This window comes from Nyctereutes procyonoides, unplaced genomic scaffold (genome assembly GCF_905146905.1).
Source record: "Nyctereutes procyonoides isolate TBG_1078 unplaced genomic scaffold, NYPRO_anot_genome, whole genome shotgun sequence".
NCBI classification, from domain to species: Eukaryota; Metazoa; Chordata; class Mammalia; order Carnivora; family Canidae; genus Nyctereutes; species Nyctereutes procyonoides.
Window position 1 is genome coordinate 8494353 of NW_026575025.1, and position 25002 is coordinate 8519354.

Below are 25002 nucleotides of genomic sequence, written 5' to 3' on the forward strand. Positions count from 1 at the left end.
ATCAGGGCGGGCCTGGGGACCAAGCTGCCCAGCTGCAGTCTTGTCTGGGGACTGGGGACACCCAATGACCTGAGAAGCCTAGAGCAAGATGTAGAGATTATCAGGTGGGGCTCTAAGAAGGGTTTAACTTACTGATGACCCCACAATGGAAGCCCAAGGAAATGGCTTCCTGCCCAGAAGCAGTTTTCCAGATTAATAGGTGACTGATGCATTAAAGAAAGAATCTGCCATCCCAGGTGGGCTGGGTCAGCATTGGAACAAAGGAAAAGGAGGTTCAGAGTGTGTCCTGTGCTGTCAGACAGAGGAGGCACTGTCTCCGAGGGACGTGGGCACCGCCTTCCCAAGGGAAATGATGTGTGCTGTGTGCAAGAGGCTTACGGCACTCACGTCCTGCTTCAGGACCCTGCACCTCCGACCCCACGCTCAGCACGTCACACCGCCTGGCCGTGATCTCACTGCCCTGGGAGCTCCACGCTGAGAAGCTGGGGGCCTCAAGCATGATGAGCCCTGGAAGGGGATGTTATTTGCACCTGAAATGAACACGTGGCATTCTGATCAGTGCATCACGGTTTGTTGGCATCAATCACTGAGAAACCAATGATCCCTGGAAGGGTTGTTTTCAGAAAGGTTGAGGAGTGGGTAAACTCACCCACCTGTGCAGAGCCAACCACCAGGTCTCTTGGTGGCCGACCGTGCTTGGCGGCAACATGACTGTTTCTGTGCGTGTGCTGCAGGTGCTGGGGAGCTTCGGCCGGGACTCCTTGTTGGGAGTGAGTGGATGCTCTGTGGCCGGCCCCACCATCACATAATGAGATAGCTTTCAGTTTCCTTTACTCTTTTTCTCCCCACAAGTCATGTTCTTTTTTTTTTTTTTTTTTTTTTTTTTTACAAGTCATGTTCTTACAGTGACAGAAGATCATCCTCTTGGGGTGTGCTGGTCTTGCTTCACTGGGAGTATTGTAGGAGAAAGGTCCAGAGGGATTGCTATGAATTGGCCATCAATGAAGCAAGAAACACATTATTGTATTTTTTGAAAATCACAGTGATACACGCACATGGGTAAAAATCAGTCATGATAGCCAGATGACAATGGAAAGTAATAGTACCTTGTTCCACCTCTTCCCATTCTCTGGACTCCTCCCTAGAAGCGACTGTTTTATTGGCTTCTGTTTTCAGGCTTTCTGGGGGGATTATCTACTGCTTGTCCCTGTGAGGGTTTCACTCTGCACCCATGTCCCTCTCTCCCTCTTCCAGAGAAGCTAGAGCCACCCCTGCTAGATCCTCTCCTGGTTTCCTCGAAACTTTTACATAATGGACTTCGGCCTTTCTGTGATGTTTCATTAGTCAGTGGAAGTTGGGAATTATTTTTAAATGATAAAATTAGTCTGTACAATTAAAATGGCATTGATGTAAACTTAATAAAAAGGTAGATAAATGTTTTGTGATTATCTTATTGAAAATTCACTGATTATTTAAGAGTTTGTAAGCAGTGCACTTCTACCTTTCCACTGCTACCTATGTCTTAATATTTTCATACATTTTAAACATTGATCTGCTTCATATGTAGTTTATAAAAGCATTGATTGTGAAAGCCATTTCTGTAACAGGATTTTTTTATGTAGGCTGTGACTTAAGTGTGGTATTCCAGACCTCTGGGCAGTAACTTCACAGAGTGGGGAGGAGTGCTCTCTGTGGGAAAGAGGTCTCCTGAGTTAGTTCACTCTGAAAGGAGGAACCCGCTTTACGGGTATGGATGCTTTTCCACACAGTTTTAATTAGTCCTGAAATACATTAGTCAGCAAATCGAAACAAAGTTTTTTAAGTATCCTTCATTTTGATTCAATTTTTGCCGAGATGCTGGGTGGGATTTGTTAGGAGCAGTTATATCATCCACAGTGTTTTCACCCTAATCAAATCCAAATCAAGATTTTAATCATAAAAAAAAAGATTTTAATCATAGATTGGGCAGTCTCTAATACTGGTTTTTCAAATGGCCTTTTGTCACTGATTATAATTTATAATTATTATATAATTATATTACATAATAATTATAATTAATCAGAATCCTTGGGCTAAAAGATCCAATCTGGGTAATCATTTTGTATAATCTCTTCTTTCTTACTTATACTTTAGATTCCTTCTTTTCTGTTACAAAATGTCAAATATTCCTAATTCACATTCAGTAGCTCAAATTCTAATCTTTGCTTGTCTGATTCTAGTGTTCTCTTGATTTTTCACTTGTTACCACATGTATTTTGCAAATATTTACAAATTGTAAATTATAATCACTGGGACTTTATATACAGTAATTCTGAGATTGGCTTGAGGGTGCATTCCTGCAGGGAAAGTTTGTGTTTGCTTCTTCTTTGGCCTTGGTGGCACTTCCAATTTGGACAACTTATAATTTTTCCTAAGATCTTATTTTAGGACACACAGTATGAATTCAAACCCAGATAAGCCCCCTCTTCCCAAGCCAGTGCCCAGATGGATGCATTTTCTTGCCTTTTCTTCTGCAGGGCATATTTTCCTAGCACACTCACTCACTCCCTGGGTGTAGACCCTCCACTCTTCAGCCTGATGCCAGCTCATGGAGCTGATCTCCTGCTGGGGTATGCCCTAGGCTTTGGGTCGATACATATAGAACACTTAGAGCAATGGCTGGCATATTCTACATGTTCTTAAACACATTTGCCTTTGGTTTCGGGATCACAGATACCCTCAGATGGCTGCAGGCTTCAACTTTAGCTTCCTTCTCTAAATTTTTGTTTTTCTTTGATTTTTTTGGCCTCTGAGGGGGCTCCTTAAATTTTTAGGAAATGCTGAAATATGCATCTAAAAAGGTTTTAAATATTTAATGCCAATGTTTTTTTTTTTAAGATTTTAGTTATTTATTCATGAGAGACACAGAGAGAGAGAGAGAGAGAGAGAGAGGCAGAGACACAGGCAGAGGGAGAAGCAGGCTCCATGCAGGGAGCCTGGCATGGGACCAGATCCTGGGTCTTCAGGATCATGCCCCGGGCCAAAGGCAGCGCTAAACCGCTGAGCCACCCAGGCTGCCCAATGCCAATGTTTTAAAGTGTTTTGAAGAATTTGTCAGAATGGCCAATGAATTAAAAATAAGTTTAGAATATATGTCATCTCGGATCTTTTCAAACACATTGAGACTCTAAAATTCTAGAGTATGGTATACTGTTCCTGTGTCCGAACTATTTTCTTGGGCAGCATTTTCACTTTCTTGTTAAGTCGCGGAGTAGAATTACCCAGAAGCATTGAAATGTTGCCCACTTCCCAGCACTAAAGTAATCTCTATCTCAAAGACAGTGCCTATAACAGAGTGATGCTCCTTCATGTGTTTCACAGACAAAAGAGGGACCACCAAAGCTCACTTGGTGGCTGTGGATGCGGTTTCCTAGGCAACAGGAAGAGTGGCCCATGGAAGGGGGCCAGTGCAAGTCCCTAGAGCAAAGAACACATAGACCATGTACAGCAGTGGTGAAAGCACAAACTCTGGGTGTACTCCTGGAGACCGCCAGCCACACTGGTTCATCCACCAGCTGGCAGTCAGACTTTCTGCCATGGGAGATTTGGAGCCCTGAAGCCCATCTCCACCAGGTCTGTCGAGCAGGGGAGCCTCAGACCGTAGAGGATGGTGCTTTGTTAGCTCTCTTGCTGCTACCAACTGGAGCAGAGCAGTTTGGGCCTTTTCAGAGAGGGAAGTGATTTTGCAGGGAATTTTGAAGGGAATTCAAGAAATCCAGCCATATCCCAAGTTTAAATAGTTGTGCTGTTAGAGTTTGTTCTAAATTTATGAAGTTTGTTTTTTTCCTTCTGGCCTTAAAGCACCTGGAATTGATATTTATGAATGGGATTAGGTAGGGATCTAATTTCATTTATTCCCCCATTTGTATAACTAATTGTCTAGCACCATTTATTGCAAAACATTAATATAGTTCCAGTGATATGCAGCACATTTCATGTTGGCTGTCAGGGTGTGATGTCTGTGTGTGGTTCTGGTTCTGGTTCTGGGTTCTCAAATCTGCTCTGTGCATGGATCCCACTTGTTATAATGATTCGTCTCTGGACCTCCTTCACTTTTGTATTTAAACAACTGTCTTGTCTGCAAGTAAGGACCATGACATATTTCCCTATCTTTATTCTATTTTCTTTTTTCTTGTCGTATCGTATTAGCGAGGGCCTCTACCACAGCCTCTACCATGTTGGGCAGTACTTTTGCTCATGATTTTATTAGTAATACTTCTATTATTCCCTTGCCTGGCCCTAAATAAGATATTTGCTATAGGTTTTAAGGAGATACTCCATGGTTACATGCTGTATAATAGAGACTCTAAACTGCAGTCTTTTGGGGGCTCATATGGCAGCTTCAGCTTAGTCTATCAGCCTCCCTTGTCAGCTGTTCTGCCGTCCTCAATGGAAGGCTTCCCCACCTTCACCTTCATTCCAGCCGTTAGGGAAGAGAAAAAAAGGTGAAGGCACCCTTCTCACCTTTCAAGGCATAACAGAAATTGCCCAAATCACTTCCACTCGTGCTCCACTGGCCAGAACCTTGTCCTGTGCTCAGATTAGGTGAGTTTGGAAGCCAGGAATTGTGGTCTTGAGTGGAACCACCCATGTGCTCATCTGAAATGCTACTGCTGTAGAATAGGTGAACAGTGGCTACTGTGGAAGGGCTGCTCCTCCACTGCACACCTGCATCAAGCTAAGGGGGTTTCCTTCTAGTTCTTCTGTTCCTAAACATAGGTGTTCTGTTTTTTTTTTATTATTATTATACATGAGTGGTGAATTTTATCAAAGTCTTTCTCCTGCATTTGTGGAAATGATCACTGTTTTCTTCTCTTAATCTTATAATATGATCTATTACAATAAATTGTCTAATGCTAATCCTTGTACTCTAGGGATTGAACCCAAATTGACCATGATATACCTATTTTACCTTTTTGTAAACACTGCACGATCTGGTTTTCTAATAATTCTGCCTAGGGCTTTGCATCTTTTCTAGAGTGGAGTAGATCTACAATTTCCCTTTCTTACATGTCTAAAATTTAGTTTTACAAAACCAGTGTTTTGTATTTCTAATAAAATGCACTGTTTAGGCTTCCCTACCCCTACCCCAGGCTCTTCTGTGAAGCCTCTGAGAAAGTCCAGGTTAGGTGGCACTTGCTTGTCCTTGAAGTGTGATCACCCCTCTGCCTGTAAAACCTTTGGGGCTGGATATCTTTGTGGGCTGCAGTGGGAGAAGGGGACAGGCTACCTGGTCACTTTCTCTCATTGCTATTGCTTTTTCTAAGTTTTTATTTATTCTGGAGTTGATGTTGATGTTTTACATTTTTCTTGAAAATTGTTGAATTCTCTAAATTTTAAAATCTACTTGTATATTCTTATTTATATATTCTTGTATTGTTTTAAAAGTTGTCTCTGTACCTGTAGTTACTGCCTTGTACATTTTCTAAGTTTCCACTATTGTTGCATGTCCCTCTTCTTTTTCTTGATCTTTCCTATGGGAAGTTGGCCTATTTTGTCAGCCTTTTCAGGGCATTGGCTTTTGGTTTTCTGGATTTTCTTGCTTATATTTCTGTTTCCTATTTCAGAGGTACATTAAATTCTGCTCTTTACTATTTCCCCTGCACACCTGTATTATTTTACTCTCTTGTCTTGCTAGCTTTTTGTGCTAAATGCTTATTTTCTCTTTTTAAATTTTTTTTTTTTTTTTAGGAAATGCCTTTAAACCTTAAGATTAGCCCCCTGCACTGCTTTAATGCACACACAAGAGTTGGTATGAGGTGCTTTTGTTGTTACTCAATTGGAATATTTTTAAATTTTCATTGTAACATTCTCTTCACCCATGAGTTATTCAGGTGCACATTTTGTAGTATCCAGATGTGTATGTGTATATGTATGTTGATATATGTTTAAACTACATTTTAATTGTTAATTTTTTTGCTTTGATTACTGTGTGGTCAGATAATGTGGTCTATATGGTATCAATGCTCTGAAATGAACAAAGACTTCCTCTATGACTTAATGTTTGATTGATTTTTAAAATATATTAACTTAAACATGTATATTCTGTACTTGTTGGATGTATTTACTATCCATTAGGTCTGGTTTGTTAATTTTGTTGCTTAAATGTTTATTAAATGTTGTGTAATTTATCTGTTTTTGATAAAAATATGTTAAGACCTCTCACTGGTTGGGATTTTTCTGTTTTTCCCTATAATCCCATTTGGTTGATATGTATTGAGTCTGTAGTAAAGGGCATATAAATCTATGGTTGTTGTATCTTTTTGTTGAATGCTTCCATCAACTGTTAAATATACTCTGTATCCTGTTGCTTTTTGCCTTAAGTACTTTCCTTGTGGACACTCATGTTGTCACCCTTGTATTCTCTGGTTGGTGTTACCAAGCACACTCCCACTCATTCCTCTCTGCACACACATTCTGTGAGGTGGTTTTTTTTTTAGGTGTGACCTCTGCAATCCAACTACAGCTGGATTATAAAAAAGCAAATCTAATAATTCACATCTTTTTATAGGCTTCTTTAATCCATTTGTACTCTTTTTGTCATTATTGATATGTGTGGACATATTTGTACCACCTTATTTTTTTGAAGTTTTAAAATATTTTAAAATATTTAAAACTTAAATAAAGTTTTTTTTGCCCCAGTCAGATGGCAGCATTCCATACATACTTTGTATATCTTGTTTTGTCATGGAGGGTTTTTTGTGGTAAAATATACATAACAAAAAATTTATGATTGTAACCATTTTTAAATGTACAATTCAGTGGCACTAATTACATCCACCATGCTGTGCAACCATCCACCAACATCCACTTCCAGAACTTTTTTATCATTCCAAATAGAAACTCTGTACCCAGTAAATAATTGTTGTCCCCTCTCCCCAGTCCCTGGAAACCTCTGTTCTACTTTCTGTTTCTGAATTTGCCTACTCTAGGGACCTGATATGAGTAAAATCTTTTGTGTCTGGCATCTTTCACCCAGCATCCATGGTTCATCCCTGCTGTAACACGTATCAAAATTTCATTCCTTTTTAAGGCCAACTCCTATGCCATTGTGTGTATAGACCACATTTTGTATGGCTCTTCATCTGGTAATGGACATATGGGTTGTTTCTACCTTTTTGGCTACTGTGAATAATGCTGCTGTGAACATTAGTGTACAAGCATCTGTTTTGAGTCCCTACTTTCAATTATTTTGAGTAGATATACCCGGAAGTGGAATTGCTGGATCATATAGTAAGTCTGTGTTTTAATTTTTTAAGGAACTCCCATACTGTTTTCCACAGTGGCTATGCCATTTCACATTCTCACCAGGAATGCACAATATGCACAATAACATCTTATTTTGTGTTTTTCTGATTACAGGTTGTTTTTGTTGTTTTGTTTTTTTGCTTCTTTTTGCCTGATACATGTTTTAGGAAATTAGCACTGATGACAAAGTAGAGGAGGTTGAAAGTGAAATTAGTTAAGAGGCTATATCACAAGACTGTACAAGAGGTGAGAAAGACCTGAACTGAGGCAGGGATGGTAGCAATTAAGAAAAAAACAGACATATACATTTACTCATTTATTCCACAATATTTTTGAATGTCTGTGATTTCAGGAATGAGGAAGGCTGAGGTGAACAAGATAGTTTGTGTTGTTTGTTTGGGGAGAAGCTCACTCTTTATTGATAGAAGGCCCTGAGTCACTTGGAGCTGGTGTACTTGGTGATGGCCTTGGTGCCCTCAGATATGGCATGCTTGGCCAGCTCCCCAGGCAGTAGGCAACGCACCGCCGTCTGGACCTCCCAGGATGTCAGTGTGGTCTGGCCCGAGTACTGGGCCAGCCGGGCATCTTTGCCAACCAGCCGTTCAAACACATCGTTCACAAATGAGTTCATGATGCTCATGGCCTTGGAAAAGATGCCGATGTCAGGGTGCACCTGCTTTAGCACCTTGTAGATATACATTGAGTATGTTTCCTTGCGCCGGCTATGCTTTTTGGACTTTTTATCACCAGAACCATGGCCCCTGCAGGCTCCAGACTGTGGCTGCTGCCCATGCTCGGTGCCCATCCTCCTGCCTGTCCCCTTGACACACACGGTCTAAGGGGGAGATGGACATGAATAAAATAATCCTATACATAAAGGTCATTGCGGAAATGTGGAAAATGTGCCAAAGGAGTAGTAGTGGGTGTGTGTAGGGGAGAGTTGATCAAGTATGAAAGCCAGCAAAGGCTTCCCTAAGGAGGGGTATTTAGATGAGGAGAGTTAATCAGATGGAAGTGGATTGAGAGTGGATGACTAAGAGTGTTCTAGACAGAAGAAATAGCACATGAAAAGGCCCTGTGGCAAGAGAAGGAAGGAGCAGGGTTCTGGAATGGAAAGGAAGCCAGTGCCATTGGTGTAGTATTGTTTACCTTCCAAAATATATAAAATAACCTAAATGTTCAGTATGAAGAGAGTTATTAACTGAATTATGATGCTGCTGTAGAAGGGGACACTGTGTAGTCACTGAAATGGTGTTTAAATCAATGTATGTGGGAAATACTCATAATATTGATGAGTAATAAAAACAAGTAGTTAAACTGATTACTGATATTGATAACTAACAAAAACACACTGAAACAGTGTATAGAATATGATCTTGTTTTTGTTTGTGTATAATATGTAATTGGACAACATATGTTTATTTCAGTATGCGTATTTTTAGAAAGTCTGAAATATGTTCACCAAATGATCATATGTGGAATTCTGAGTGATTATAATTTTTTTCTTTTTGCTTATTGATATCCAAAAACTTGTCTTCAACAAATGTGATTTACTTGTATAAACATAAAATTTTTAAAAAGACATTTATGAGCCAGAATCAGTAGACTTGAAAACTCCTTAGGTGTGGGGAAAGGTAACTATCAGAAGGGACTCGGGATAATGTTAGCCGTGGATGGCCCCATGGATGTAGAGAGGGAGCATAGCTTGAACAGAGAGGGGTGGGAGAAGATTGCAAGTTAAAGGCCAGACACACTGAGTTGGAGGTAAAAATGTCTGACAGGAAGTTAAAAATGTGTTTCTGGAACATAAGAGTGTCACAGCTGCTGAGACAGACATGCAGTGAAGAGGTCCTTTCATCCCCAGTAAGGAGGTTGTTGATTGCTTTTGAGAGCCAGTGGGGCAGAGAAGAAAGTTGGAGTGAGGTAGAGTAAAAGGTGAATGGGTGACGAGGATGGATAAGCAGCAGATGTAGGTAATCCTTTCATGATGTTAGTGGAAGAAGAAAATGAGTATTTTAGGGTAAGAGAGTAGGTTTGATGATAGAGATTTAAAAATCTTCAACATAAAGTTGAAAAAAGTGAAGGACAAGAGTTAATAAATCAAACCAATCAGCAAAGTATGTAGAACAAGAGAAGAATTGTGCCTGGCCTGGACCTCAGTGAATAAGGGTAGTTTGGGTATAAAATTCTGGATTGTTGGTTTTCCTTTCAGAGCTTTGAAGATACTGTTTTTACTATTTCCCATTATTTCTAACAATAAGTAAGCTGCCAGTCTAGAAAATCTGTCTTTTCTTTCTGAGGCTTTTAACATTTCCCTTCTATCTTTTCTTTTTTCTCTGTATTTATCTTTTTGGGGGCTCATTAAGTTCTTGAAGTCAGAGGATCCACAACTTTCAACAGTTCTGGAACATTCACAGGCATCCTCATTCCACAGCCTCTTACCTTAGTTCTCTTCTGTCCTATAATGCTGATCTGCCATTTGCTAGTCCTTCTAACTATGCACCATTCCTCTTAACCTCTTTTCTGTGTTTTTAATCCCTTTGTCTTTTATGATGTGCCTCAATCTAATTTCTTTATCTTTCAGTTTATCCTTTCTTGCTTTTAATTTAGTTATTATTTTTATCCATATTATATACACATAGAGGTTTTTAAATTATATATATATTTATATTTAAAAGATTTTATTTATTTATTCATAAGACACACAGAGAGAGGCAGAGACATAGGCAGATGGAGAAGCAGGCTTCCTGCATGGAGCCTGATGCAGGACTCAATCTCAGGACCCCAGGATCAACCTCAGCCAAAGGCAAATGCTCAATTGCTGAGCCACCCAGGTGCCCCTATTTTTATCTTTTTTAAAGATTTTGTTTTTAAGTAACCTCTATGTCCAACATGGGGCTCGAACTCACAATCAAGATCAAGAGTTGCACACTCCATAAACTGAGCCAGCCAAGCACTCTACACACACAGTTTTAAAAGCCAAGTTATTATATAAGACTTGTGACAAAGAATGGTAGCTCCCTGACAATTGTCCATTATTTTTTGATCTCCAGGAATTGTCAACACTTTAAACAGAATCTTTTAATATTTCCACATATGTAAATAATATGCCTGCTTTGCTAACTTCTTGGCTTTTCTATTTGGGCATAATCTCTTATTTTAGCATCATGGAAGATGTGGGTTTGGCTCTGTTTCCTTCCCCCTCAACACACACACACACACACACACACACACACATATTTCCCACATCCAGACATTAGAAATATGTGGTTAGGGATCCCTGGGTGGCGCAGCGGTTTGGCGCTTGCCTTTGGCCCAGGGCGCGATCCTGGAGACCCGGGATCGAATCCCACGTCAGGATCCCGGTGCATGGAACCTGCTTCTCCCTCTGCCTATGTCTCTGCCTCTCTCTCTCTCTCACTGTGTGACTATCATAAATAAATAAAAATTTTAAAAAATTAAAAAAAAAGAAATATGTGGTTAGATCAGTAGTGTTTATATTTCACAACTAGGGAAACACTACTCACTGCTAGACCTTGATTAATTTCCTTTCCTGAATTTCTCCATCTTTTCCTTTGAGTTAATAGTTGGTACTTAGCTTTCTGTGTACATGGCATTAATTTAACTCTGAACTGCCCTCTGGGTGTATAGGTGTCTTCCCACCATGCTCAGATCTGCTACATACTAGGCTGTGTTGTCAGAGGAAGCCTTTCTCAGAGCCATTTGCCTGCCCCACTCTGGATGGTATGGCTTCCAGGCCCGATGGACAGCTCTGACCATGGACTCTCCCTCTGCCACCACACCAAGGGCTTCCTTTGCTTCCTTCTCAGGTTTGATTCCCTGATTCCTGGATCCCAATCATCTCCCTCATTTGACTCACTGCATCATTTGATGCAGCACATCCTCCAAGAACATCCTGAGAGAGGGTGCACAGAGATTATCTTTCCAGAACCCCCATGTCTAAACCTGCCCGAGTATGTCCTCACACCTAGACAATTATTTTGGATTGGATAGTTATTTAGATTTCCAATTTCAGTTCGATTTCAAATGTTGAATTTTTCTGCAGAATTTTGAAGGTTTTGTTGCATTTTCTTCTAGTTTTCAGTACTGCTATTGAAATTTTGATAGTATCTTTGTTCTTGCCCCTTGTGTGAAACCTGCTTTATTCTTTCTGGAGCCTGTAGGATCCTCTCTTTGTTCTCTGTGCTTTGAAACTGGATAGTGAAGTCTTGCCTTGCGACTATCTCACCTCTTGTGCTGGACACTTGGCAGTCTTTTTAGTCTGCAAACACATGCCAGATCTCTAATTACATAAATCTTGGGCTTAGGAAACAGATTCTACATTTTTCTTTCTCCTGTTGTTTTTACTTCCCTTTTTGGGGGGTGGAGGGCAGGGGTCCTACTTTTCATATCTTCTGTTAAGATAATGCTCTCTGTGATTACTTCCCCCCCGCCCCGAACATCATTTTTATACTCTGTTTTTTTAAGTATAATTTTCTTGCCTCTTAATCTGTCTAAGGCTGCTAGTGCTCACACACACACACACACACACACACACACACACACACACACACACCCCGAGTTTCCTTTCCCTAAACAGTCTGTTTTTTTTGGGCTTCTTGTCTTTCATGTCAGGTTTCCTGAAATATCTGCAGATCTCTGGCTGTCACTCCACTCACAGTTAAGAATGAGGCATAAGTTTCCTGGGGACTCTTGGTGGTATGACTAAGCCATCTTTTGGGGGACTCACTGTGGGGCTCTTTCTCTCTGTATTCTGTCTTGGTCTGGTTGGCATCCTGAGAGAAGGCTTTTCCACTGTGACGCTAGGATTCTAGGGGTCAAGGAGAAGAAAACCTCAGGTCTCAATATTCACCTTTCCTCCTTTGGTTCATTGTGATACCCACCCGTCCGTCCTCAACTGTTTTACCCCAGAAAGTAATTTCAGTATCTTGCTACAGTAGTGGAGAGAAGGGTGCTGGAAAGGGGAGGAGCCTGGGGGTTCTAAAGAGAACTTCAACCCGTTCTCTTCTCATCCTACCCTCCTGCACTCCACTCCAGAGCAGACTGCAACCACTGCATCCGAGTCTTCAGAGCTGCTTCTGCTTCTTCCCTCTCTCCTGATGGGCCAGGGTTCAGGATTCTTCAGTCTGTCATTTATAACTCTCTCCCCTCTGCTTTCCAGCCTCCAAATTTCTGTCATCTCTTCCTTCTTCTGTCCATCCCAGGGGTCAGGAAGCCTTAGGAGACACACTCATATTACCCCTGTGCTTCAGAGAGGGATGTATCTCCACTCCTTCCATGAAGTAGATTTGTGGAGAGGTTGCCTTTCAAGGATCCATGCTTTACATGGTGCAGGTGGCAGGGGGCTCTCTGGTGCAACTCCCACCTCTCATAGTCCTGACTCGGTGTCCTGTCTCCTGCATGAGCAGGCTCTGAGTCACCAGGGACCTGCAGATGCCCCAGGACAAAACTTGGCAGCTACAGAACTCTTCCCTCTAGGTGCATAGTTTTTTCTTTATTTTACCTCTGATAATCTCTTTTACTTTCTCTTGGCTTGACATGCATTTTAAAATATTATTTTAAAAAATTGAAACAAATGTTAAAAGAATAATGTTTAGGAATTCTGTGGGGACTTTTACATACAGTAAGGTTTCTAGAGACATCTGGTCTACCACGTTGCCAGACATTGGCCCTCCTGGCATCACACAGCACTGTAAAGGAAGCATGTCCATGGGATGTCCTGAGCTCCCCTGGGTGGCCCTTTGAGACTGGTAGGTTGGATGCCACGACTTCCATTTTATATCTCAAGATGCTGAATGAAAAATAACCTATATCAGTTAACATGGGGACCTGGTGGCAGAGCTGACATGAGAAACCTGGATTTGAAGCTCTTTTCAATGACTCATGCTCTCAGGAGGGAGCAATGTGGGTCTTCTCCAGTCACGAACGGAAGCTGTGGAGTGGCTGATGAACTCCCGAAACCTCCCTGGGGTTCAGGTTATAGGTAAGATATTGGGAGTCCTTGCCTTAACACTGAATTTTTACATGAGTTGAGAAACATGTCATATCCCTGCCCACACTGAACCATTTGAGCCACAGGCCTATAAGTGCCTCTGTTCTGCAGCATGAGAGCAGGAGTCTTACAAGAGCACAGCTGTAGACAGCTGATGGTTTTTCAAGGAACACCGTTTCTGTCACCGAGTAATACCTTTATGACCTCCAGAATCCCAGGGCACAGTGGACACGTTTGGGGACAAATTCTCCTAAAAAAGCTGTTCTGCAGAATCTGAGTTCCCCAACAGCACTTTTATTATAAGAGAATATGATAGCAGTCACTTCGTACGTGTGTTTCTTCCACCATCCGTCTCTTCCCCCATATGTCAACAGGGAGTGGAAGTAAGATCAAGCCCAAGCCACATTCAGCCTCCAGGCCCCATTAGTTTTCACTCATACTCAATGTCTGGCCAGGAAGAGAACTCAGCTTCAGTTGTGTGGGTGGACTGGGAGTGGTGGTGGTTGATGATGTCTGCCTGCCAGTGCTCCAGCACTGGTAGTGCTCCTGGGAAAGATTCAGTGGGCACCTAGGAACAGGAAGCAATGGACAACAAGGGACAGGATCCAGGAAATTGTTTTGCTCTGCAAACTCCTATATTATGAAACCAGTGGTTTTAACTGGTTTCTCTTTCTCCTCTGTCACTGGAAAGCATCATCCCAGGTGTTGTAGCTTTCATAAAAAAGGAGTCAGAATCATCTAAATAAAAGTTGTACTGAACTACAGCATGGTGGCAGGCTCTTTTCCTATGTGGGTGCTATTGTCATTTGCTCATGCCATCCACACCTTTGACACACTGTGTTGTTGCTTCACAGGTACTGTGATTGCTTTGCCAGTGGGGACTTTTGCAACAACTGCAACTGTAATAATTGTTGTAACAATCTACATCACGAAATCCAACGGTTTAAGGCCATTAAGGTAACAATTTTTCCACTAAATACATGCATTCTAAAAGTGTTTTAAAGTGCTTAAGATATGGGGTGCCTGGGTGGCTCATTAGGTTGAGCGTCTGACTCTTTTGATTTTGGCTCAGGTCATAATCCCAGAGTTTTGAACCAAGCACTACACTGGGCTCTGTGCTCAGCACAGAGTCTGCTTGAGGTTCTCTCTCTCCCTCTTCCCTTTCCCCTGCTCACACACTCCTTCTCTTTCTCTAAAAATAATTTTTTTTTAAAAAGTGCTTGAGATATTCATAAAACTATCCTCTCTAGAGACTCCCAACTGATTTCAATATTGGGAAAACCCAAAGTGTTGATGAGTATACACTGAGTAGGATTCTTCCTGAAGATGGCCGTGGACAAGAGCTGTAAGGAGTTAGCAGCCAGAGAAAGATCTTTATTCTCTACCATGTGGGATGACTTCAGTGGCACAGCACTGTTGGAAGGTTCTGATTTCAGAATGTACAAATGTCCACTTTGTCTTGTGTTGGGGTTTAGAGATTTGGGTCCTGTCATGTAGTACATAAGCCTGAGCTTGAAGAGTGTACCCTGAGAGGTGTAGAAAGTCTGCTGTTCAGAGAACTGGGTAGAGGTTCTCAGCCACAATTCATGTCTAATTTTTATTCTTTTTTTTTTTTTTTTTTTTAGCATCCATTCCTTTTTTTTTTTTTATAAATTAATTTTTATTGGTGTTCAATTTACCAACATACAGAAAAACACCCAGTGCTCATCCCGTCAAGTGTACCCCTCAGTGCCCGTCACCCATTCACCCCCACCCCCCACCCTCCTCCCCCTCCACCACCCCCAGTTCATTTCCCAGAGTTAGGAGTCTCTATGTTCTGTCTCCCTTTCTGATATTTCTCACACATTTCTTCTCCCTTCCCTTATATTCCCTTTTGCTATTATTCATATTCCCCAAATGAATGGGAACATACACTGTTTGTCCTTCTCCGGTTACTGTGGCCAAGTTAAAAAAGGGTGTTGCCTGAGTTCTTCTCTGGGATTTTGATGGAATCTTGTCTCACATTTAGATCTTTCATCTATTTTGAGTTTATCTTTGTGTATGGTGCAAGAGAGTGGTCCAGTTTCATTCTTCTGCATGTGGATGTCCAATTTTCCCAGCACCATTTATTGAAGAGACTGTCTTTCTTCTAGTGGATCGTCTTTCCTCCTTTATCGTATATTAGTTGAGCATAAAGTTCAGGGTCCACTTCTGGGTTCTCTGTTCTGTTCCATTGATCTATGTGTCTGTTTTTGTGCCAGTACCACACTGTCTTGATGAACACAGCTTTGTAGTACAACCTGAAATCTGGCATTGTGATGCCCCCAGATATGGTTTTCTTTTTTTAAAATTCCCCTGGCTGTTTGGGGTCTTTTCTGATTCCACACAAATCTTAAAATAATTTGTTCTAAGTCTCTGAAGAAAGTCCATGGTATTTTGATAGGGATTGCATTATACGTGTAAATTGCCCTGGGTAACATTGACATTTTCACAATATTAATTCTGCCAATCCATGAGCATGGAATATTTTTCCAACTCTTTGTGTCTTCCTCAATTTCTTTCAGAAGTGTTCTGTAGTTTTTAGGGTATATTTTGAGAACCATTTGAATGGTAAATGGTTCTCCAACCTTTTATTTTCAGGTTGTAGGTGTCCTTCTGTCTAAAATGAGTCTCTTGTAGACAGCAAATAGATGGGTCCTGTTTTTTTATCCAGTCTGAAACTCTGCGCCTTTTGATGGGGTCATTAAGCCCATTCACGTTCAGAGTTACTTGAACTTCTTCTTAAAGGGGAGTTTTAAGAGTCCCCCTTAAAATTTCTTGCAGAGCTGGTTTGGAGGTCACATATTCTTTCAGTTCCTGCCTGTCTTGGAAGCTCTTTATCTCTCCTTCCATTTTGAATGAGAGCCTTGCTGGATAAAGTATTCTTGGTTGCATGTTCTTCTCATTTAGGACCCTGAATATATCCTGCCAGCCCTTTCTGGCCTGCCAGGTCTCTGTGGAGAGGTCTGCTGTTACCCTAATATTCCTCCCCATGAAAGTCAGGGACTTCTTGTCTCTTGCTGCTTTAAGGATCTTCTCTTTATCTTTGGAATTTGCAAGCTTCACTATTAGATGTCGAGGTGTTGAACGGTTTTTATTGATTTTCGGGGGGGATCTCTCTATTTCCTGGATCCGAATGCCTGTTTCCCTTCCCAGATTGGGAAAGTTTTCAGCTAGGATTTGTTCAAATACATATTCTGGCCCTCTGTCCCTTTCGGCGCCCTCGGGAACCCCAATTAAACGTAGGTTTTTCTTCCTTAGAGTGTCATTTATTTGCCTTAATCTGTCTTCATGGTTCTTTAATTGTTTATCTCTTTTTTCCTCAGTTTCCCTCTTTGCCATTAACTTGTCTTCTATGTCACTCACTCGTTCTTCCACCTCGTTAACCCTCGTCGTTAGGACTTCTAGTTTGGATTGCATCTCATTCAATTGATTTTTAATTTCTGCCTGATTGGATCTAAATTCTGCAGTCATGAAGTCTCGTGAGGCCTTAATGCTTTTTTCTAGAGCCACCAGTAGCTGTAGAATAGTGCTTCTGAATTGGCTTTCTGACATTGAAGTGTAATCCAGATTTTGTAACTCTGTGGGAGAGAGGGCTGTTTCTGATTCTTTCTTTTGAAGTGAGGTTTTCCTTCTAGTCATTTTGCTCAGTGCAGAGTGGCCAAAAACAAGTTGTATTGGAACACGGGGGAGTATCACTGGTCCCTCTAGCTGGTCTTCTGGGGGAGGGGCCTGTTGCGCTGATTCTCAGGTGTTAGCACTTGGGGGAGCTGCTCTGCCCCTGCCTGCTGCAGGGCTCAGCGGGGGTTGTTTACCCCGTGAGGTCTCAGGAGGAACAGTTGCAGTTGCTATGGCAACTCTGGAAGCCTGGATTCAGCCTCCGCAGGAACTACGGGGCTCGGGGCTCTCGGCTCTCCGTCCGCAGGGCCTGGAGGCTCCGGGGCGGGGCCGCTGATCTGCTCAGCTCGGGGCAGGAGCGTCCTTGCTGTCCTGGGCCCTCCCGGCCTCTGCCTGTCCCGGGGGGAGGCCGGATCCTGGGCTGTGTCCCGGCGCCCTGTGCTCCGGGGCCTGTGTTGTTGGATTTGCGCTCCCGCCCCGCAGCTCCCTCCCTGGAGCCGCTCCCGAGCCCCTCCGAGCTGCTCCGGTGCGTGCTGCAGCCCTTAGGGAGCTCGGAGCACTCTCCTGCGCTCGCAGGTGTCTGTTAGTGTCCCAGGGAGCCTGAGGGCATCCCCGCTCTCCTGGGTCCTGCTCCAACTCCCTGCGAGCCCCTTTCCGCCCGCCCGGGAAGGTTGGTGCAGCTCCTGCTCCTCCGGGACGGGGCTCTCCTGTCCTGGGGACACTCGCCCCGGCCTCAGCCCGGCTCCTCGCGGGGCCCCTCCCCCTCGGAGGCCTTTTGTTTCTTTATTTCTTTTTCCCCCGTCTTCCTACCTTGATAGAAGCGCGGACTTTTCTCACTGTAGCATTCCAGCTGGTCTCTCTTTACATCTCAGGCCGAATTCGTAAATTTTCAGGATGGTTTGAAGGTTATCTAGGTAATTTGGTGGGGACAGGTGATTTGGGGACCCTGCTCTTCCGCCATCTTGCCCCTCCCCCCTAATTTTTATTCTCCATAGTTCTCAGGAAAGGGGAGAATTTGGACTTTCCTCAAGGGGCCAGCAGCAACTCTGGCAGCCCTGGGCTTGCTAACAGCTACATACAGGAACCTGCAGTTTTCATCCCTTCTTGTAGGCATAAAAGATCATTAAAGAAGGGAGGATGGGTAGGCATGGGGCCGCCAGCCTGCTCTGGGGGCATATTTTAGTGCCCCTGGTTTGCAAAGGGCAATGAAGGACTATCCCATGTAGACTTGAGACTGTCGTGCTGTCTCGTGGTTGGTCTGTTTTGTTTCTACAATAATTTAATTCTCCTCTTGAATTACAGATAAATCACTTGAAAATATCTTACCCATTTTGATATAGCCAGATCCAGGGGACAGAAGAAAATTTTGATGCCTCTAAACTTTAGTAGTGTAGCATTTTCTTCAGGGTTAAAGGATTGTCTATCATTGAATGTATATAAGTTTTATTTAAAAAGTGTTGGCATTTTCAAGCATTGCTGGTAGGAACATAAGTTGGTACAAGCACTTGGGGAGGTTGTTTGACAATAGCCTCTAAAGCTGAACCTTGGTACATGCTATGATCCAGCAGTTTCATTCCTGAAAACAGAGACAATAAAAATGAGTGCATGCGTCGACCACAGACACACACAGTAACCCCACCCTGGAAACGACCCAGTGTCCATCAGTGGTAGAATGTTGTATCGTATGGTGGACTACTACACACTAGTGAAGAAGGCAGTCCCACCATGCACTGCACGTGGATAAATCCCGTGGGCGCTGTGCTGCTGAAGGAAGCCGGGCACAACAGGGTACGCCACAGGGGCCCACACACAGTGAAAGCAGTGGAGGTCAGCACGGTGGCTCCCACTGGGGTGTCAATGGGGACCAGTCCTGGGAGTTCCTGGGGGCTGGACTACCCTCCAGTCTGAGCTGGGCAGAGGTTACACAGGGCACACTGGTGCTCTGTTCATCATGCTCCACCCCACGGATGGGTGCATTCCCTGCCCCTCACCTTCATTAGAAATAAAAACATACAATAGCAGCCTCACTTGAGGCCAGTGCTGTCCAAAGGACCTTCTGTGGTGATGGGAAGGCCTTGTGTCAGACGGCGCAGACCCTAGCCATTAATCTGTACAAGGAGAGCAAAGGGCGGGGGTGCTACTGTGTTCCTCAAATTGCATCAAATCACTTCGTTAATAAAAACATGCACACACACACAAAAAAAAAACATGCACACATTTGTCTGTCTAGATGGATCATAGAAAGATACATAAAAAGAGTTAAACCAGCCAGGATAAAAAGCTGAGCATGTTGTGTGAGCAAGGCGTGGCCTGGTGGCCGAGTGTCTGGGCTGGGTTAAGCATAGGGAAAGGGATTCGAGTCCATCACTGGCCATTTATTACTTAACATCTTGCCCTTGATTTCTTCATCTGTGAGACAGAAACAATAGTATTTGTTCCCCAAGGCTGCGGTGAGGATTAAGGGAAAAAGTGCACATAAATCTCATAGAAAGGTGCCTGGAACACAATCAGTGTTTAATAAATGTGAGCACCATGGCCCTAGTTGTCTCAGGAAAAAAGTACACAAGAAATGCTGGAAAGGAAATAGAGCCACACGGACACAGTCATTTTCTTTTCTTTTTTTTTTTAATTTTTATTTATTTATGATAGTCACACAGAGAGAGAGAGAGGCAGAGACACAGGCAGAGGGAGAAGCAGGCTCCATGCACCGGGAGCCCAACGTGGGATTCGATCCCGGGTCTCCAGGATCGCACCCTGGGCCAAAGGCAGGCGCCAAACCGCTGCACCACCCAGGGATCCCGACACAGTCATTTTCTTCGAGTCTTTAATATCCAGTTATTTTACAATAAGCATGTCTGACTTTGAAACTCCGGAAAAAACAATGCCTTTTACAGTGTAAAAGAATTAAATGAAACAAGAAGGGGACACACTTTCTTTTTTTTTTTTTTAAGACTTTATGTATTTAATCACGAGAGACACACAAAGAGGCAGAGACACAGGCAGAGGGAGAAGCAGGCTCCCTGCAAGGAGCCCATTACAGGACTCCATCCCAGGACCCCGGGATCACGACCTGAGCTGAAGGCAGATGCTCAACCACTGAGCCACCCCAGCATCCCGGGGATGCACTTTAACTATGGAAGGACACACTGCCTCATGTGGCTCTTTCTTTGTTATTTTATTTTATTTTATTTTATTTAAATTCAATTAATTAACATGTAATGTATTATTAGTTTCAGAGATAGAGTTCAGTGATTCATCACTTGCATGTTACACCCAGTGTTCATCCCATCACATGCCCTCCTTCATGCCCATCCTCCAGTTACCCTGTCCCCCCACACTCCCCCTCCAGCAACCCTCAGTTTTTTTTCCCTATGATTGAGAATCTCTCATGGTTTGTCTCCCTCTCTGAATTCATCTTATTTTATTTTTTTTAAGATTTTTTTTAATTTTTTTTATTTATTTATGATAGTCACAGAGAAAGAGAGAGAGGCAGAGACATAGGCAGAGGGAGAAGCAGGCTCCATGCACCGGGAGCCCGATGTGGGATTCGATCCCCGGTCTCCAGGATCGCGCCCTGGGCCAAAGGCAGGCGCCAAACTGCTGCACCACCCAGGGATCCCGCATCTTATTTTATTTTAACCTCCCTTCCCCTGTGCTCCTCTGTTTTGTTTCTTAAATTCCACATATGAGTGAAACCGTATGATAATTGTCTTTCTCTGATGGACTTACTTCACTCAGCATAATACCCTCCAGCTCCATCCACGTGGTTACAAATGGTGAGATTTCATCCTTTTTGACGACTGACTGATAGTCCACTGTGCTGTGTGGCTCTTCTAAAGCAGCAACTGGATTAACACAGCAGACAAATGAACTTTCACTGAATGTTGTTCAACTTTCACTGAATGTTGTTTTTAAATAAAAGGTACATCTTGATGGAGTTTTGTGTTTTCTGCCTTAGGCATGTCTTGATCGAAATCCAGAAGCTTTCCAGCCAAAAATTGGGAAAGGGAAGTTGGGAGATGTGAAGCCTCGGCATAACAAAGGCTGTAACTGCAGGCGCTCGGGCTGTCTCAAAAATTACTGCGAGTGCTACGAGGTGAGCCCCCCACCCCACCCCCCAGGGCCCTGGGCTCAGTGACACAGCAGATGTACCCACGGTTCCTCCGGGAGGCTGGCACCTGCTTCGGGCCCACTGCATGGCCCTGCCCACTCTGCCACAGCACTTCGGGAGCTCCCAGAGGTGGGCCTTGCCTCTTGCTCGCAGAGCTTTGTCTCTGGGCTGGCGCTCAGAGACCACAGCGGACAGCGGGCCTTGGCTGGCGGACAGCACACGTCGTGATGCAGAGCCACCCGTGGACCAGAGCGTGTGCCTGCTCCTCACAGACCCACTGGGGTGGAGAGGCTTGCTCTCTCTCTCTTCATCTTCCCTCTTCTTTCTTGGTGTTGAAGGAAAGTGAGGGAGAGGAGGGAAGAGCCCTCAGACCTCAGCTGCAAAGCAGCCGGGAAACCTTTCCTTAAAAAGCTCTCCTTTGGTTTGCTTGAGGTCAATCCCAGCTGGGATTGTGAGAATGCAAAGTCTTGCTGAGATACAGAATTCAAACAGTGAGGCACCTCCCCAGCGAAGCAGTTTTCAAATGCACTGACAGCATCCCTGCCTGCTCTTCACAGTACCCTCCCTGCTGCCTGAGACAGTGAGCAGGCTCACTTTCTGGAGGCTGAGCCTCTGCCAGGCAGCAGCCCACATGAGGTGCAGCTGTCCTGTAGTCTCCAGAGGGGACTGGAGATCCTGAAAAGCCTCTTGCTCAAAACAGCCAGAGGTGCAGAGTAGAACATCATAGATACCCTTCGATGTGCATCTCTGAGCTGACGAGATCTGAGGGACAGCCCTAGCAGCTGAAAGAAAGAGGGAGCCACAGCAGTTGGCAGGGCCAGCTTTCAGACTGCCCGGTGGCCTGTGTAAGCAAGGGGTTGGGCCCTGGCTTGCCAGGCATGCTCCCTGTGGCAAGAAACGAATTCCACCCACAAGTAAGCAGCAAGGCCTCCCCTCACACCCACTCAAGGCCTGCCTTCAGTGGGTTTCAGCCTCTACCCACCTACACATTCCCCACAAGAGCAGAGCCAGCATGACATGGGCCCACCTAGGAGATGCTGCAGGCTCAATTCCAGACCAGAAAGCAACAGAGCAAATACCGCATTCAAGCCAGTCAGATGAAGTTTTTGGCTTCCCAGTGAAGATAAAAGTCTTGCTTACAGGACACTGCAGTCTATTAGGTGTACAGTAGCATTTAGGTCTAAAAAACAAGGCACGTACCTTCATTAAAAAGCCCTAATTATTCCCTGAGCTCTTAGTTACCATCACTGGACACAGATCATAGCAAACATAAGAATAATGAAAGGTTTGAAATGTTGAGAGAATTACCAAAATGTGACTGAGACACAAAGTGAGCAAATACTGTTGGAAAAATTGTGTCAACAGGCTTGCTGGACACAGGTTGCCACAGACCTCCCATGTGTGAAAACCACATTGTCTATGACATGCAGTGAAGTGAGGTGAGCTGAGAGAGCTAGAATCTTATGACCCATGACACAGTCAGGGGGCAGCACTCTGCTGGCATCCCCTGCAGAGAAGGGAGAGTGACCCCCTCTCTGCTCGGGACTCATGCTCACACTCACATGCCAGCCTTCCAAATCCCCTCCCTGTGTTTGGTGTGAAAATTGCAGATTAAACACACACACACACACACACACACACACACACACACACACACACACAGGGTCACCTAAGGTCCACATAGAATGTGTTGTTTTTTGATGAATTATAGTGCAGTCTGATTTTATTGAAGTATTTTATGTTACCAGGCCAAAATTATGTGTTCTTCTATTTGCAAATGCATTGGTTGCAAAAATTATGAAGAAAGCCCAGAACAGAAAACACTAATGAACATGCCCAACTATATGGAAATTGGAGGGTTTGAAGGCAACCATCATTTGTCACCAACTAAATTCTCAGGACTACCAAAATTCAGAAAAGATAGGTAGGTACTGTGAAAAGATAGGTAGGTACTCCAAAGAGGGGAAACAGGTTAATTTGAGGACAGTTAATCTCTACACCGAAAAGAAAGTGTGTGTGTCCATGGGGTGGGCATGAGGGATGGGGCGGAAGCAGCAGCTCCCCTGCTTGACCAGCCTTAGGTCCCACCCTGTGTTTCCTCATGGGGCCCACTGCTGAGACTGCTCTGTCCATTGGTCTTCCTGGGCTGTTACCCATTTTGTGCACAAGCAGAAGGGCCTTGCAGGGACTGCTGATAGGCCACTGCCCTTGGGCAGTGAGGCCACAATCTCAAGACAGACACACAGACCTGAAGTACTCCTTACCATATGAAGTGACAGCGTGCCTACTGCGTCCCTTACTGGAGGGTTCATGGATCTCACAGTAGGTGGATAGTGTCCCATTTAACTATTCTGAGGCCATACTATAATCCTAGCAGATCTCAAAGGTTGAGTGATAATTTAACTATATACTAGACTAGATTTATCCATTTAAAAAAGTGCCTTTCAAATCAATACCATGAATGAAATAATGAAAAAGCACCAGATATCATTAATTCATATAATTCTGCAAAGCCAAGTTTATGCTTATTTGGTCAGAGACATCAGAAGTACCATCACTGTGACCTGCAGAGGTCTTTATCAGTAAACATTTACCAGATGTGGCTTCATCTTCTGTGAAGGGGCAAGCGAACATGTTATCTCCTGGCACCGGGACGCTGTGTGTCAGGCTGAATGTGATGGAGCGTCCACATGCTGGAGTCTGGCCTCAAAATACTGTGACTCTTGACCCAAGGGCAGCCCTATTCCTTGAGCTTCAGCAAAAGTCGTTGTGTGTTGTCTGTCTAGAGAGATTTCAACCAATTCCAACTCCTGTGTCTATTTCCATAATCCAACACTTTTTAAGACTATAGGAAGTTTTCCAGAACTTCTGCAGTCTGAGCACTGCTTGGGCAAGTGTCTAGCTAAGCCAGGTTGCCCCTCGAGCCCAGCAGGGGCGCATGGACAGTCTTGTATGATATGGTCTTGCCATCTTTGGGAACCTGGTTAAGGGTTCTAAGGGGCGTTGGGAGGGGAGGCCAGGCTGACAGTGTCCCTCCAACAGGGCAAGTCCCCAGAACCCTTTGGCATCCTGGAGTGCCAGATGCCCCTGGGGAGGATGGGGCTGACACCAGGGCACTGGCTTTCCTGAGCGTACATATTCTGCTCAGAGTTTGGACCAGGCTGCATGGCTCACCTGTAAGGCTTATCTCAATCTGAGATTCCTGCTTCCACCGCTGCACAGCCCACCAGCGTGATGCAGTAGCCCCGGTGCCTCTGAATGTTGTAGTGGATCTAACTTTGAGGATATTCAGAATCTGCTGTGAGAAGGAATGTCAAGAGGTAGACCGGTTGCCTGTGCTCTGTGTTCTCTTCTGAAAGCAGTCCTTCATATTGTCACAGTTTCCAACTTTAGGAAGATACCATTCGATTTTAGGGGTGACGTTCTTTAAAATACCATGACAAGGACGTCCCCTTGAACATATAAGACATTTAAAATGTGGAGCTGAGGACAGTGGCCTGTAATTGCTCTGTTTCTGCCAGGCAGTCTTCCTCGTGCATCTCCTGGGAGGTGGTGGAGGCCACGTGCGCCTGCCTGCTGGCTCAGGGTGAAGAGGCCGAGAAGGAGCACTGCTCCGAGTGCTTGGCGGAGCAGATGATCTTGGAGGAATTCGGGAGGTGCTTATCACAGATTCTCCGGATTGAGTTTAAATCCAAAGGGTTGAAAATTGAGTAGCGTTACAGCATGGTAAAATCTGAATGCACATAGATTTTGCTTCAATATTCTAAGGGAAAGAAATCTATAGTTGAGAGGTGGTTTGAGGAACACGAGGCCGGGTTTGCATCAATGGCTGTGTCACTGAGGTCAGGCTTTCCCTCTGCATCCGGGTGCCAAGGGGATTTACTCAGAATGGGTGAGGGTCTTGGTGATCAACGCCCCCTCACCCCGGCTTTTGAGGAAGCACAGACACAACTAA

The 25002-nt window shown here is 44.0% G+C and overlaps 2 protein-coding genes across 2 annotated transcripts in view; one reads left to right on the forward strand and one right to left on the reverse strand.

Moving 5' to 3' along the window:
• Positions 1–24761, forward strand: part of TESMIN (testis expressed metallothionein like protein) — a 43178-nt gene extending 18417 nt beyond the window's left edge. The window contains exons 7-10 of the mRNA XM_055313552.1: positions 14155–14257; positions 20895–21032; positions 22796–22971; positions 24569–24761. Coding sequence (XP_055169527.1) covers positions 14155–14257; positions 20895–21032; positions 22796–22971; positions 24569–24761 — 610 coding nt within the window. The remainder of the gene's footprint in view (positions 1–14154; positions 14258–20894; positions 21033–22795; positions 22972–24568) is intronic.
• On the reverse strand, positions 7724–8092 carry LOC129502120 (histone H2B type 2-K1-like). Its single transcript, XM_055313563.1, has one exon. It carries the CDS (start codon positions 8090–8092, stop codon positions 7724–7726), a length of 369 nt encoding a protein of 122 aa, XP_055169538.1.
• Positions 24762–25002: the final 241 nt, after the last annotated feature.